The sequence below is a fragment of the Phoca vitulina genome, unplaced genomic scaffold (assembly GCF_004348235.1).
Source record: "Phoca vitulina isolate PV1807 unplaced genomic scaffold, GSC_HSeal_1.0 scaffold8, whole genome shotgun sequence".
Taxonomy (NCBI): Eukaryota; Metazoa; Chordata; class Mammalia; order Carnivora; family Phocidae; genus Phoca; species Phoca vitulina.
Genome location: NW_022589711.1, coordinates 37,125,225 through 37,140,272, shown reverse-complemented (window position 1 = coordinate 37,140,272; position 15,048 = coordinate 37,125,225). Strand labels below are relative to the sequence as shown.

At 43.2% G+C, this 15,048-nt stretch overlaps 1 protein-coding gene across 19 annotated transcripts in view; it reads left to right on the top strand.

The window, feature by feature from the left end:
* Positions 1–15,048, top strand: part of ZBTB20 (zinc finger and BTB domain containing 20) — a 797,562-nt gene that overhangs the window by 725,645 nt on the left and 56,869 nt on the right. For 17 of the 19 annotated variants that reach the window (XM_032406586.1, XM_032406581.1, XM_032406583.1 and 14 more), the window contains 2 exons: positions 6,069–6,232; positions 6,604–6,791. In XM_032406586.1, the coding sequence (XP_032262477.1) occupies positions 6,222–6,232; positions 6,604–6,791 (199 nt within the window). In that variant the 5' untranslated portion in view covers positions 6,069–6,221. The remainder of the gene's footprint in view (positions 1–6,068; positions 6,233–6,603; positions 6,792–15,048) is intronic. The other 2 variants (XM_032406599.1, XM_032406598.1) reach the window with 1 other exon arrangement.

Below are 15,048 nucleotides of genomic sequence, written 5' to 3'. Positions count from 1 at the left end.
GTGCCCTGGACCAGGTCTCAAGGCTTAGGGATGGGAAGGGAGGGGACAAGTGCTAGATTTTAAAACCTACCCACTCCCAGACCACTTACACAACCATACTCAGCAGCCCTGCCTACTTCTCTGGATTGTTGTGATAATTAAATGAAATAATATGCGTATAATGTCTGGCATAGCAGAAGTGAATATATTTACTCGACCCACTGAAATTCACTGGGCAATTTACTCTGTGTCAGACACTGTTCTGGGAACTAGGGATGTGGCCGCCAACAAAACACACAAAAATCCCTGCTCTCACGGAGCCCGCATTCAGCTTTCTCCCCCATAAATGGCAAATAGACAAAATAGGTACATGGACGCTGAGAGAACTGACTTCACTTTATTTTGCTGTGTCTTTCTTTCCAGAAAGTAAAATTGAGACGGAAGGGTGAAGGAAACGGAGAAGGGAAAGAAGAGGTCCACTGATTAGTATCCCCTCTGTACACATACAAAACCCCAGAGCCCTTCTCTGCCCTGATATGTGGCCCAGGAGGCCGGCCTCTCTGGACTGCACTCCCAGGCTCTCTCCCCCTTTGAACTGGGCCGAAAGGAACATCAGTAAAGGATGTGCTGGTAGGAGGAGAGTGAGGGCAGTGTACCCCCCTTCCTAACTGCAGTTCTGACTAGACTCCGAGAATGCCATGCCTTCCTTGCCCCTTGGATTTAACCGTTGAAAGCTGACATTCACAGCATTCCACCGCCGCTAGCCCTGGCGCTTCACCCCACCCTGAGCACCCCACTACCTCCTCTGTACCTCACTATACAGTCCTTATATTAAACTCTCTCCAGCTAAAACCTTTGAGTGTGCCCACTGTTTCTTGACCGGATCCTGACTGATACAGCGAGGGAGAAATACACTGAAAAACATTATAAATCGACCTTGCCAAGAAAATTTTAAAAATTGAGAGAATAAAATGTTTTAATTACGAAAACATCTTAAATTGATCTGAGAACATTAGACCAAGTAGTAAAAGGATAAATTGTAAGGAGACGTGATAAGCGTGAGTGCCAAAGGTTGGCTTCGACGCACAGACCATAGTGCCCAGGTTTGATGGGCTTCCAGGGCCCAGTGTAGCTTGCTTGACCCTCAAGTTCGAGAGGGGCTCTTGGTGTAGCAATAGCAATGACAAACAAGTGAACAGAAAGTGTCGGGAGCGGGATACAGTAAGATCAAAGTGTTCAAGAAGAGATTGCTTATCCTTACATTCTTTTGTCTTTGCTACAATGACAGTCCATTTGCTCCTGCCGAAGTCTAGACATTAAAAAAGATTACTAAGAGGGCGCCTGGGTGGCTCAGTTGGTTAAGCGACTGCCTTCGGCTCAGGTCATGATCCTGGAGTCCCGGGATCGAGTCCCACATCGGGCTCCCTGCTCGGCAGGGAGTCTGCTTCTCCCTCTGACCCTCTCATGCTCTCTCTATCTCATTCTCTCTCTCAAATAAATAAATAAAATCTTAAAAAAAAATAAAAAAATAAAAAAGATTACTAAGGTCGAGGAAGTGCCTCCTTATAGCTGACGAAAACCATAGAACTGATGCTCTCTCAGAGCTACCATCATTGAGCACTGACCATGTGCCATCACTCTGCCAATCGCTTGACACGAATTATCTCATTTAATCCTCACATCAGCCCAAGGAGGTAGGTATTATTACCCCATTATTTCCACTGAGGCCCAGAGAAGCACAATAATTTGCCTAGGGCACTCAGATACTTGATGGTAGAGCTGGGTTTCATTGGCGGTGGGGTGGGGGGGGCATTGTTACACCTCTGCTCTCTGATCCCCTCCCCAAACACTCTCCTGAGCCTTTTCAATGTTTTGTTGGGAAAGAGAATAAAGAAATGGTTACCATTCCAAAAAAAAAAAAATGGGGGGAAGGGCATTGTGGGTCTAAATTGTCATGATTCAATGACTGAGTAATTATTTATCAAAAGGAGGTTTGACTAATTCTTTCCTATCCAGCAGGCTGATAAGTGGAAGGCATGTTAATGTGCAGGAGAGGTGGGGTGGGGGGGCAGTGAAGAGAGAAAATTGGGAGAGGGAGATAGAAGAGAGCACTCTCCTCTCAACAGCCCCGGGAGCCTGATAAGAGCTCACACAGATAAAATATTTATTTTCCATATGTTGTAGAAAGCATTGCCATCACTGTATGTGTGCAATATGTGCAAAGAAGTGTGAAATATATACATCAAATGCCACCGATCTGGTTAATTTCCACGCATTTAACATGCCTGATACCTACTATCTCATCAATATGTTTCAATGCATATTTCTTTCCACATGCAATATGTCTAGTAAGGAAAGAGCCAACATCATCCACAACCTCACTCACTGCTATGTTTCAGCCCAAAACTTGTTGCCAGGACCAGCACAGTGAGAGTTAAAAAACCAGCCACCAGTCACCTTAAAACGCCTTTCCAGTTCTTGAAGCAGCCCTTTTTCTCTAAGAGAAATGTTTGCAGTGGGGAGATGAAAATGTTTTTGTTCTCTTTGGACAACTGGGAGATCTTCAGTGAGGATGTCAGAACTGACCGTTTGAAAGGCAGGTGCCTGCAGCCACACTTTTTTTTTTTTTTGAGCGCAGAGTTCCACCAGTGTGGCGGGAGGAAGTGCACAATGATTGGTCTGTTTCTCTGTGGAAGTGTTCAGGGTACACCCAGTTTTGCTTTGCATATATTTACGAAACATCTGCCCTTTTCTTGTTCTTTAATCCTTCCCCCTCACCAGCCCCCTTTCCCCTTTCTCCCGGTTTCTTTCTTTCTTGTTGTTGGCTTGTCTAACTTTTTCACTGGAGCTTTCATTTTCCGGTTGAGGGGCAACTTCATCAGAGTGTATAATTTTAACATTGGGGGAAGGAGGGAGAGAGGGAGGAGAGAGAGGGAGAGAGAGAGAGACAGAGAGAGAGAGAGAGGGAGAAGGAGAACTGAAAAGAAAGAAAGAGGCTGAGCGGCCAGAGCTTGGCAAACCAACCTTTGGCATGGTGACTGGGAGGAAGGTTCTGGTCTGGTCGGGAGTTTGCCTCTCCCGCGTGCAGCCCGAGTAGCCTGTGTGCTGCTGCCCTCTAAAGGCTCCAGGGAATAATGCATAGCCATGGAGGCTTGGACAGACTTGCCCTCAGATGTGCCATGTTTATACGATTCTTTCTGCACAACCAAAGAAGGTATTTTCAGTTAATTACTGCAGGACTTGCTTTTTCCTCCTTAATAAACTATCAACTGCAAAAACGGGGTCAACATCACAGCACCTGTGCATGTCTGGACAGACTGCTACTACGTTTCAGTGTTTCTCGGCTCCAGAAAAAGGAGTCCAGCAGAACTATCAGAGAGGGTGAGATGAGAAATGGATTGCTTCTAAGGACAGTTGGTGGCTCTCCGTTATCTGTGCAGGTGGGAAAAGCCCAGTGGTATTAGGATGAGCAAATGAGGGGGTGAGCCGGAAGGTTGAATTTTCAATATTTTCATTGGTAGAGGTGGCTTCCAGTGCCTCTGTACTGCGAGTGTTCTCCATAGGTGATCCTTGAGACAACAGACAAGAGGGTGTGGAATAAAATGCCAGGTAGGAAGCAGGATCAAATTTAGGGAAGGAAGCAAGGGCATTTATATAAAGAACAATACCATTTTTGCAGTGTTAAAAAAGTAATGTTGGTTGTTGGTCAAATAAATAAAAACAAAACAAAACAAAAGAATAGGGAAACTTAATTGGGATTTAGACTATGACTATTCTCAAAATATACCTTGAATTCTATTCTGCTTCACTCCATCAACAAACAAATATTGAATGACAGCTTATTTAAAATTTCTTTTAAAGATTTTATTTATTTATTTGACAGAGAGAGAGACAGCGAGAGGGGGAACACAAGCAGGGGGAGTGGGAGAGGGAGAAGCAGGCTTCCCGCCGAGCAGGGAGCCCGATGTGGGGCTCGATCCCAGGACCCTGGGATCATGACCTGAGCCGAAGGCAGACGCTTAACGACTAAGCCACCCAGGCGCCCCTTGAATGACAGTGTTATCGAAGCTACTCTGCTTAACAGTACACACTAGAGAGCAAACTCCGAGAGGATAGCAACCAGGCTTGCTGCATTCCCTAACCTATGCGGCACACCATAGGTGCATGATATTTTAAGATGAATATGTGACTAGATGAATGGTGCGAGGGAAGAAGGAAGGAAAGAAAGGATGAACACAGGGAATTAAAAAATAACTAAGACATTTTCTCTCAGAGAGTTTACAGTCTCATGGGGGGGGGGGGGTAAACCCGGAAATAACTACTATTGAAACAAAATTTAGCGAGTAAAATAGGGAGAAGTATAGATTTTTTTGGAATTTCAGAGAAAGGTGGGACAGAGTTGAATTTCAGAGAGAAAGAGACATTCCATCTGGTAGAGGTAAATCAAGACAGTTAGAAGATGGAGACAACCTTTAATAAGTAAGAAGGATAAATATGATCTCAACAGAGTTGTAAAAGGGACATTCAAAGCAAGGGAACTAACTTGAACAAAGATGTAGAGCCAAGGATGTAGATACCCCAAGACGTTCTGGGAATTTTCAAGAACTTTGAGAGTCCTGTGTGGCCAACATGTGGCCTATATGCTAGAGCATATTTAGGACTCATTTGGGGTGCTGGGCTAAACTGATTTTCTCCGAGAGGTCAAAGAGGATAGAGAGCCAGTAAATAAACAACAGTCTAAATAAAAGTGTTAAGGTGATAGTGGTGGAAATGGAAAGGAAACATGGATGTGAAAAAATATGAAGGAAACAGAATTGTCAGGACTTGATGAATTGGCTTTAAGTCAGAGAAAAGTATTACTCACCTACGGTTTCCAACCTGATGACAAAGCGGGTGACAGACAACAGTGATGGAAATAGGGAGGGGTCTGAGAGGGGGCACTGGTTTCCAAGAATAAAGAAGAGTTGAGCTTTGGAGACTTTGATCTTGGATATTTTCTTAAACTGAACACCAGAAACCGGGCTTTGGAGGTCCATGTAGACACTCAAGACTTGGGGTCGGTTCCATCGTCACCCATCCAACAAACAGTTGGTAAAGCATTGCAATTCGTTGCTTCTCTTATATTGGCCTACTCCATGCTGAAAAATATGTCTGAAAGCTTCCCCTCTCTCTTCATCTTTACCATGCTATCTCTGCCTCCTGCCCTCTGAAAAAGCAGATTTGATTTCACAACCTGTTGGACCAGAAACACAGCATGCTAATCATAACACCATATTCTGCGAGGGCAGATTTAACTACCCCGTACAGCAAATTCCGATACAAAATATTCTGTATGACAAGTCCATTGCCAGGCTTATAGAAACAAGAAAAACATGGAAACAAAGCTACTTACAACAAATTCTGTTGCACACAAAGTCTTCCACCGAAAAATAAAATAAAATAATTTCTCTGGTCACCATCCACATAATGATAGAAAGAGGCACAGAGCCAAGGAAATTGGAGGGCATGTGCAGGGTATGACTAATAACCCGGTTTGGCTGGGACCTAGGGTACATGCGGTGTAAGCTAAGTGTTTCTGTGTTTATGTCAGTTTCATCGTCCCGGAGAGGGAGGACACCAGAGCCAACCGGTACCTGAGCTCTTTTGCTTCCTATTCCTGACCTCAAGCAGCAGTGGGCAATAATTACTTTCTAGTGCCCTTCACCCATCTCTTCCTCCCACCCCAAACACACAGTCACCCTCCCATACTCCAGAGTCATGTACTAAAACAACAAACGAAGGGAATCTTCAGCTTTGGATGAGTAAAGATTTGGAATAGAGGATCTCCGTGTGACACCTTACTGCTTTACCTGCTAGAAGCTAAGCTCATCTTTTCATTTTTCATTTGCTACTTTAACAACAACCTCCATCACTACCCTCTCATCTATATAGCCTGCAAATTTAGATTGTGATTGGAAATTATGTGTTAATCTAAAGTAAAATCTAATAACGGCAAGAAAGTTGAATGTTCCATAATGTGTTCCATGAATAGAAACTTCAAGCTGGAAGGAACCTTTAAGGCCTTCTAATCCAAGCCCTTTATTTTACAGATGAGGAAACTGAAGCCCAGAGAGGTGAAGTGAGGTGCCCAAGGCCACACAGCAAGTTAGAGGCACAGCTAGTACCATAGCTCAAGTCTCCTGACTCCCAGTCCAGTGCTCCTCCCATTACTCCACGGGTCCTGTCTCTAAGCTTCCTGACAAATGCTAGAACGGTAAACCTCCACTAGTATTTTTCCAGACCATGTTAAAACTCTTAAGGGGGAAAAAAGGATGCTTTCTTGGATAATGTCAGCCATACGTAGCTCAATCTGTCTAAAGTTCTGGGACAGGGTCTTTTTATGCAGCCAACAGAGTCCAAATGTGGTGCTGTTTGCTTGGCCCATATGCTTTCATGTGTTCCCAGTTAGGCCATTACTGGAGGGAAAAAAACAAGAATCAGCTTGTTTTAAAACAAGGGACATACTGGACTCCCTCCCATCCCCCCTCAGAAAAAAAAAAATCAAGTTATCTTTAACAGATTCTAAAAATGCCTTTTCCCAAATATGCAGTCAGTTCCTTCAAAGGGCCCTTTGTTTATTTTCAGGAAGAAACCCAAGACAGCTGAAAACCAGAAGGCATCTGAGGAGAATGAGATTACTCAGCCGGGTGGATCCAGCGCCAAGCCGGGCCTTTCCTGCCTGAACTTTGAAGCTGTTTTGTCTCCAGACCCAGCCCTCATCCACTCAACACATTCACTGACAAACTCTCACGCTCACACCGGGTCATCTGATTGTGAGTACACCAGTAAGGTGATGGTGTCTTCGTGGCGCTTGGAGCGGCGTGCTTCTCCCCTGGGTTCTGGCTTTTTTTGCGTTCCGAACAAGCCATTTCCATTTGGTCTTGTAGAGTAGTCAAAGGGAACTTGCCTCCATTTTGATTCAGCCAACGTCCATATTTTCAAAGCTAGAGTGTATTTTAAAACCAGGTGTCCAGCCACTTGGCCTCAAAAGGCTGATTCATTATATGAACCACATTTTCCTTCATAACATTCACTCAAAAAAAAAAAAAAAAAAGTTGGGTTACCGTTTTCTAATTATTCTTCTGTCCCCGCAATCTGAATAACAGCACTTCCACCATGACTAAACTGAACCACCAAATATGGACCTCAAAAAGCCAGTTAGACACAGGAAACATCCATTTTGAAATTACATAATACAAGTCAGCTTTGCATTAGTTATTGGAGTCTCATTTGGCTTGGCTGAATTTCCGTCCTTCCAGTTTTTAATTTATTTTGAAGTGGTTAAAGGATAGCATAAATTTACAGAAGAAAAGAGAATGGCTTCCAAGAATTCAGAATCCACCCAGACTTCACGTAGCCAATAAGAATTCAGGTTAAAAATATTTTTTAATTAAAAAAAACTGCCTACAGGCTAAATTTGGAAATGGGCAGCTTAATGAGATCGTCGCCATTGAAATCACTCCATTGCTGTTTATTTTTGCTGTCTTCCCACTAATCGGGGAGTCACTTCTTCAAATTCTATTTTAAGAAGTTGATAAATCATGTTTCGGAGCTTTTCTCTTTTTGAAGTGTAACCCAATACTTCAAAGAGAAAGGAACATGTGTGGTGGGACAGTGGAAAGGAATGGAATAATTTTGGGGTCTGACCTGAAAGAATATTCCTTTTGGTGTTAAGATACCCAACAAGTATTCTGAACTGATCTGCATACAGGATGTCTAGTAACAGGCAAAGAGCTGGCGTGTTCTTCTTTAGAAGGAGGAAGAATAAGACCAAGACGGTTTTGTTTTCAAAAAAGGACTCCATTTATCCTGTCCATGGACACAAGCATCCTTAATTAGGAAATGAGAGTCTAAATCTCCTCTTGTTATTTTTCTGACAAAACAAATGTAAAACTCTGCAAAGTGGGCAAGAAGTGGATGCGTCTGGGCGATTCCATTCCCTACTTGCTTCATCATCATAGTGTCTTAAGTAAAGGGACAAACAACCCAGGGGTTGAGGTCAGGGTGAAAAGGAGCTTGTTCTTCTGGTGGCTGCTCCAGCTGTCACTAGAAAGTGAAACGAGAAAGAATGGGATCCGAATCTCTAGAGCCCGTGTGATTTGTACTAAGTTGCTGCTTCTGTAGAGAGCCCTGGGGATCAGGAGCAAGGACTGTGTTCTGTGGACCATCGTAATAGTAACATCCTTGGCCCTTCTTGCTTGGCAGTCTCCAGCCTAATAGTAATTACAGGAAGAATTGGAAAATCACATGGCACAGTGCCCGTAGGCATGTGCGCACTGTCCCTACCTACCAGGAAGGTAGCCCGTTCCTGTGGAGAAGGGCCTGGAGCTCCTGCACGCACACCTTCATCGCCTGGCCTTCTGCCACACCTTATGGGGAAGATTACATAGAATGGCCTTAGCCCAGAAATCCCCTGTTGCAGCAAAATGAATGTTTTGCTGAATAGAGAAGGCACCGGGCTTCATTTATTGTACTTTACCATAAGCATCCTCCAGCCAGGTCTCGGCATTAGCCTGGAATACGAACAAGAAATTGTATGAGCGTCATGCTGCCGTACAGCTCAAAAGTGACCCAGAGGGAGCCAGGAGATCGGAGCTCACAGTGAGGTGTCCGAATGCAGTTGGAAGGAGAACAGATAGGGAGGAGACACCTAATCTCCAGCTGCGTAGAAAGTCATTCCGATTTTGCCATTAAGATGTGTACGTCCTCTCTGTCCTAACCTGTTGATGAAATCGATTATGCTTTTCTCCAAATATATTTGGATCGTAGTTTGTCCTGATTTGAGCCTAGACTTAGAAGAAAATTGTTTTTAGGAAAGATTCACAGAAATCTGTCCATTTGGAGATTGCTTGAGAGAAGACAGGAAAGAGGTTTATTTTAAGCTGTTAAATTTTTTGGATGCTCTTCTTGCATTCAAGAAGTTTTTTGTTTTTTTTTTTTACTTTCAAATGTCATTCTTACCATAGATTAATTTAAAAGCCTAATTCTTTAAGGTAAAATATTCTGTTCCTATTTAGAACTAACAGATTTGGGGCATTTAAAAATAGTGCCCTTGACTTGTTAGTCTCTTTAACTTCAGAAACATTCCACCAGTGTGTGGTGTTCCAAGCTTTCACAAGTGCCTGAATTTTTATAGCACCTTTTTATTTGTTATGTGTTTAGCAAAATTATTCTTAGTCATGCTCTAATGCCCATTTCCTGTCAGTCATTATAATTCTTCCCAATTTACGGGTAGGAAAACTGAGAAAATTGACACTTCTGTCGATGAATGACTTGCTCGGTAGTTAACTCATTCAGATACTGAGGGATGTTTATGGATTTGCTCTCCCTGTAAGCAGCCTGAATTCTCTGTTCCAAGCCCATAAATGGCATTCTTGAAAATGTGCAACTACTCGTATTGGTGACTGAGTTCTAAAACACTGTGGATCAGCATCCCCACAAGAGAGTCAGCTCTGCCTATGAACCGGTAAGAGCGGGTGAGACGTAGTGTTGTCGCATCTGAAGGACTCAGGCCAATGTTTTAGACAAGTCTGACCCCTAAAATTCTCAGCTGGCTACTTAACCTGCCCAGCGACTTCAAATTTTGCCAAAGATCCCAGTCATATCCAAACCAAGAAGGAATAGGGTTGAAAAATGCTTCCCCTTGTGAGATGGTGAGGTTACTATCGCTGCGGAACTGGGTGCTGCTCCGTGGCCCACCCACTACCAATGACCTCCTAGCAACATTCCCCCATGACCTCCTAGCTTGCGGCCTATTCACTGTTTCCAAAAATCCAGTGGTAAACAAACTCCGATGACGAGAACGCAAGGCGTTGAGATGAGTTTTGGAATGCAAAGTGTACGAAAGCCCTAGGTGTTTGACAGAATGGTTCCCTGCTGAGGAACAGGCTGAGGAAGAGGTGAGCCGAGCTCTCTCTTCAGACGTGTAAAGAGGCCTAACCCGAGTCAGCAGAGCAGATGAAGCCTGCCCTAGCCTGACAACTCTCAAGCTGCGGCACGTCACAGTCGTGTACGTGTGGCACACTCGCCCAGAACTACGATTCGCGTGCTTCTTCCGTTTTGTTTTCCCCCAAATAAGCCTTCCATCGAAGGGAGAAGCGATTCTCCCCCCTTTGGCAGTGCTCCCGACTTTTGGCCGCGGAGCCACCTATTCTGATGTCTTTGTTTGGTTGGAAGCCGACATCCGTGGTGACTTACCTTCCGGTGTTTTGCACTGGCCTCAGCAGGCTGTCTCATTTGCTGTGTCCTTGCCAAGATGCACTTATGCATTAACAGTTTTTATTTATTTTTAATTTAACCTTTACACATTACCAAACTGTTGTGTGGGTGGGTTTAACTTTAGCTCCGTAGGTAGCATGACTGCTGGGGCTGAGCACCGTCTGAGGAGACTCCTGGGCCCTTCCTTTCTCTCTCTGGCCTTCCACCTTCGCCGGTCTGCCCCCTCCTGACCCTTCACTTCCCCCCTCCCCCCCCCAACTTCCATCACCAGGCCAAGTCCCCGAGATTAAAATTTTTAGTACACTTGGTTCAGTTTGAACTTTTAAACAATTTTTTTAAGAGAACAAAACAAAGAGGATTTTTTATGGCAAACTCCATTAATGCCACATTAAGGCTGACATTTTAATTACCCCAAAGTCAGGAAATGCAAAGTTCAGGTTCCCACAGCAACAGAAACTGTCCCCTTGAGTGCCAGCACCACAGCCGATTCTTTCTTTCCCTGATTACACAACACCAGGCGTGGGGACATTGTTTTGTCTCTGTGTATGTGGAAAGGAGCACGGTTTTTACCCTTTGTCTCTTTCCTGTAACTACAGTCGAGGATATGGGTCTTTAGCTTCCCTCCCCAGACCATCTATATGTATTATCCTGGAGCGGGAGACCGTTATGGCCCTACATGTGCACACGGACAGAATTAAAGTTGCCGTGGGAACATTAACTCTGATTTCCGGACTTCCGTGCCAGTCACATTTAAACCATAATGTTGTAATTTTTGGCATGTAATAAATGTGCATTTCATGTACACAGACAGAAAGAAGCATAAAATGTATTTTAAAGAGCAATTAATTACTAACTTTGTGATTAAAAAACATTTGGTGCATGTTCCTTCCCATTTAGCATCAGCTGCTAGTCTTAGCCAGGCCTAATAGATGACATACTGTGCCTCATCCTGTATTTCAGATGTACTTACTGTATGTTCCTGTTCTTCGAGATAATTAATTCCCTTAGTAAAGCTGTAGGGGGAAAACAAAATGGAAAGAATATGCAAGCATGTAAATAGGGTAAAGGATATTTTGAAGGAAATGATTCATTTCTGCAAATAAACCTCTTAGTCCCTGATAAAAAGCCAGAAATCTGCTAAGTGGGTGTAGACAAAGGTTTCTGGCCACCTTAGAGCATCTGGTCCAGGGCTATAGGAACAACCTGAAAGCAGATTTCCCACTGAATTCCGGGCATGCCCAATGGGGGAGTGAGTTTACTCTGTAATAACTTTTCAGGCTTCAGGCTTAAAAAGTTATTTTACTCTGTCTCTGCTCTCAGTTTATATTCAAACTGGAAAAGAAACGTTGTAGGGAATCGGGTAAAATATGGGCTTTGCCAAAGAACCGATTTAGAGCGTAGTGTTGTCTCTTCCTGGATTTGAATCTGGTTGGCCCGTTTGTGTCGGAGAAGGACTTGTTTCAACATAAATGTTTGAACAAGTTTGTGAGTAAAAGGAATGGGTAGCAAGACACTGAAGGTACAGTGTCTAAAATCACAAATGCTTGGGTGCGCATTCGAAACTGGGTGAGATAGCGTCTCACTGAGAGGATGTGTCGCTTGAACTCTCTGGTAACGCTTTAAGGGGAGCACGCTCGTGAAGAATTTGCACCTCCGTTCGTGCTATTAGTTCGTTCTCTCTCCTGTCACGCATTCGTTTTTGTTCAGTTTGATTGTGTATGGTATTTAACCTTTAAGAAAGACACTGCAGTTTTACAGGGCTCTGATTTGCTTTCACTTGGGCTGTCTGTATGTGTGAATGTATGTCTGTATGAGTGAAAACTGCTCAGGCAAGTTTGAAGGTCTCCTTGGCAAATTTCACTGTGTGTTCAGAAAGTTTCCAATCAGAAAGCTGATGCAGTGTAAAACCTTCCAAAAACTTCCTGAGGCACCTGTTCACATGAAAAGATTGGATTTCTGCTGGAGGTGCTCAGAAGGCAGTGTTTATAACCGAAGATCTCTGTTTGGAGTGCCAAAAAATGAAAAACATTTTGGCCCCCAAAAAACCTCCATAAATGTTCAAAATGTATAATCAAACAAAAGCTTCATTTGGATTCAAATGCGTGTATCTCAGCAGATGTGTCTAAACTAACTGGAATCCCACAGGAGCAGATGAACTGGATTTGGGTATGTCTTGATAACTGAGTTATTCTTAGGCTTTGAAAGGACAAAAATGGTCCATCTGTGAAGAACCGTAATAGAGACATGGCAAAAAACAGCATCCTCTGAAAGAGTTTATTTATGGAATTTAGGACAAGTTGGACAATCCTGAAAACATTTTGGGGTCACACTAATTTGCAGAAGAAATATAATCAAAATGGGCTGGAATGAGCAACCACAGATAGCTATTATCCTATGGCTTTGCTATTAATTTTCTGCTAGATTCCATATCAGTTAAACAGTAAATAGAGCATCTTTGGTATAACTGAGTGTCCTCATTGTCCCCCGAGTGCCCTGCATCCCTTTTTATTCTACTTCGTATAAAGAATGACATGTTTACCTTTTCATAGCTAACAGTTTCAACTATCTTTCTGCTATGTCGTTAGCCAAGCAAACCTCTTACCTATTAAGTGTGGACTCATTTCTTTAAAGATAGTCTTGCCCTTTATAAACAGTCACCTTTCTGCCTCTGAGTTAATTGATACATAATCTCTTACTTTTATTACCTTTGATGCCCTCTTATTTAGAGGTTTCAGTGCTTAGTCCAGCACTTGTGCATCAGAAGGCCAGTTAATGTTTTTATTTGCTCTAATTCCTAGAGCCACTTACTTGGCACATCTAGGAACACATTTATTGTTAAAAGTCTTTTTCTTGAAGTTTCATGTCACAGTCTACCTCTTTTTATAAAATTGTCCCTCCTTTTAATAAAACTTGTTGTGTCCCTACACTGCTAATTTAACTGGATGTCTTCCATGGTCACTTCATGCAATAATTTCTAATAGTCCTGTACCCTTCATGCACGCATTCCTTCATTTAGTCATTCATCAAATGCTACTGAGCCCCTGCTTCTATGCAAGTCCTCAGTGAGCGCTAGAGGTAAAGACACCAACAGGACTCCGTCCCCCCAATTTAGGAGCTCAGTGTTCCCAAACACCTGGCTAAAACTAGAAAACTGTGACAGGGGGTGTACAAATGCAGTAATAAAGTGTTTCTGAGGAGGGGGCCTGAAGCAGTGGGAAGGGGACATTAGACCTGGATCATGAAAGAGCAGGTGTGTGTAAGGTGAAAGAAGGGGAGGGGGAATGGTATTCCACACAGGAGGAACAGAAGCAAAGCCACAGAGACAAAAAAAAAAAAAAAAAAAAAAAAAGCAGGGTGTTTTCAGAAAACAGAGCAGTTCAGTTATGACACTCAGACCTTCTTAGACTTCATCTCATTTTAATATAAACCATGGGGCACTTTATATTTGGGTAACATTGCCTGTCATGAAAATTCAGGTGGGCTGAATTGCATATCCTTTCTAGAGACATTTCCTTCCCAATTAAAAAATAAAACAAGACACCCACTTATTTTCTAATAGGCACAAGTGCCCTCTTTCATTCAGTCAGTAGATGTAAGAAAGTATTGAGGGACCTAGTAGTAATTTACTGATGAACAGATTTCAAAATAACTTTTCTTATTGAGAAAGGGTCATTCTTGGAGCCACAGAGTCCCCTGTAAGTGTCACGCTGGAACTCTGTCATTGACTTGTGGTCCCCCCAGGTTCTAGCAATCTGTCCTCTTCTGAAATCCTCCCAGTTCCCCTTGCAGATCTGGTCTCATGACCCATTGCTTCAAGCTGCTCCACGCCATATTGCTCTCCCAAATATTGCATGAGGGTGCCTATGATTGTCCACATATAATTGTTAAGACTTACTGCTGGTTTTCAGGGCTCTGTTCTTCATCTTGCCATCCCATATCTTGCTAGAATACATCTTTAATTCTTATCTGCAGCTGCGAGTGACCGTTTGATATGTGCTTCCTCCACGCGTGGCAAATTTCATTATATAAAATCTGTGTTCCTCCATATCTGTCAGGGATTCTCACATCCTGACTTAAAAAACAAAAATTGCCCTCAGAGAGGGATCATTTAGGATCAGTTGAGAGCATGCATGAAGACTCTCAGAATTCCTTGCTTTAAGAAATTTCAAGTCAAATCCGTCCACCAATCACCTCACATCAAGTTCCACAGTCGACTCAACCCCGTTAACTCATCGGCTGAATAAGCACTTTTCGCTTTTCTCCTGCCTCTGTATCCTTTGTTCCCTCTAGGGAATGTGTACCGGTGAGTCCTTTTTATCAGCACTGGAAGAGATGAAATGTTACCTGATCTAAATCCACTATTATTCAGATGAGGAAACTGAGGCCCACAGAGGGCAAGTGTCCTACCAAAATGTTTCCACATAGTGAGTCGAAGAGCTAAAAACAGAACCCCACTCCTTCTCCCGCCATACTATGCTGCCAGCTACCCAGTTGGCTTTAAGGAGAACTTACGTTTTCTGGACAGAAAGAGAGTCAGGACTGTTCATCTACCAATTTACTGAATGCTTTCAATGTGGAGAACCAGGCCTATTTATTGTGTAGGATGCAGTTTTATAAACTGGAAACCTCTGTACAGAGATTTGGAATCTCGTAGAGAAGATCAGATGCCTTCACAAACAGCTACCTTGCAGAGTGGTTAGAGACACATCCTGTACACCTGGAAGCACCACAGCATTGATTCAGTCACTTGGCAAGCATGTGTAGGGTACGTCTTATGTGCCTGGCCCTACACGGACTTCTATGGGGATACAA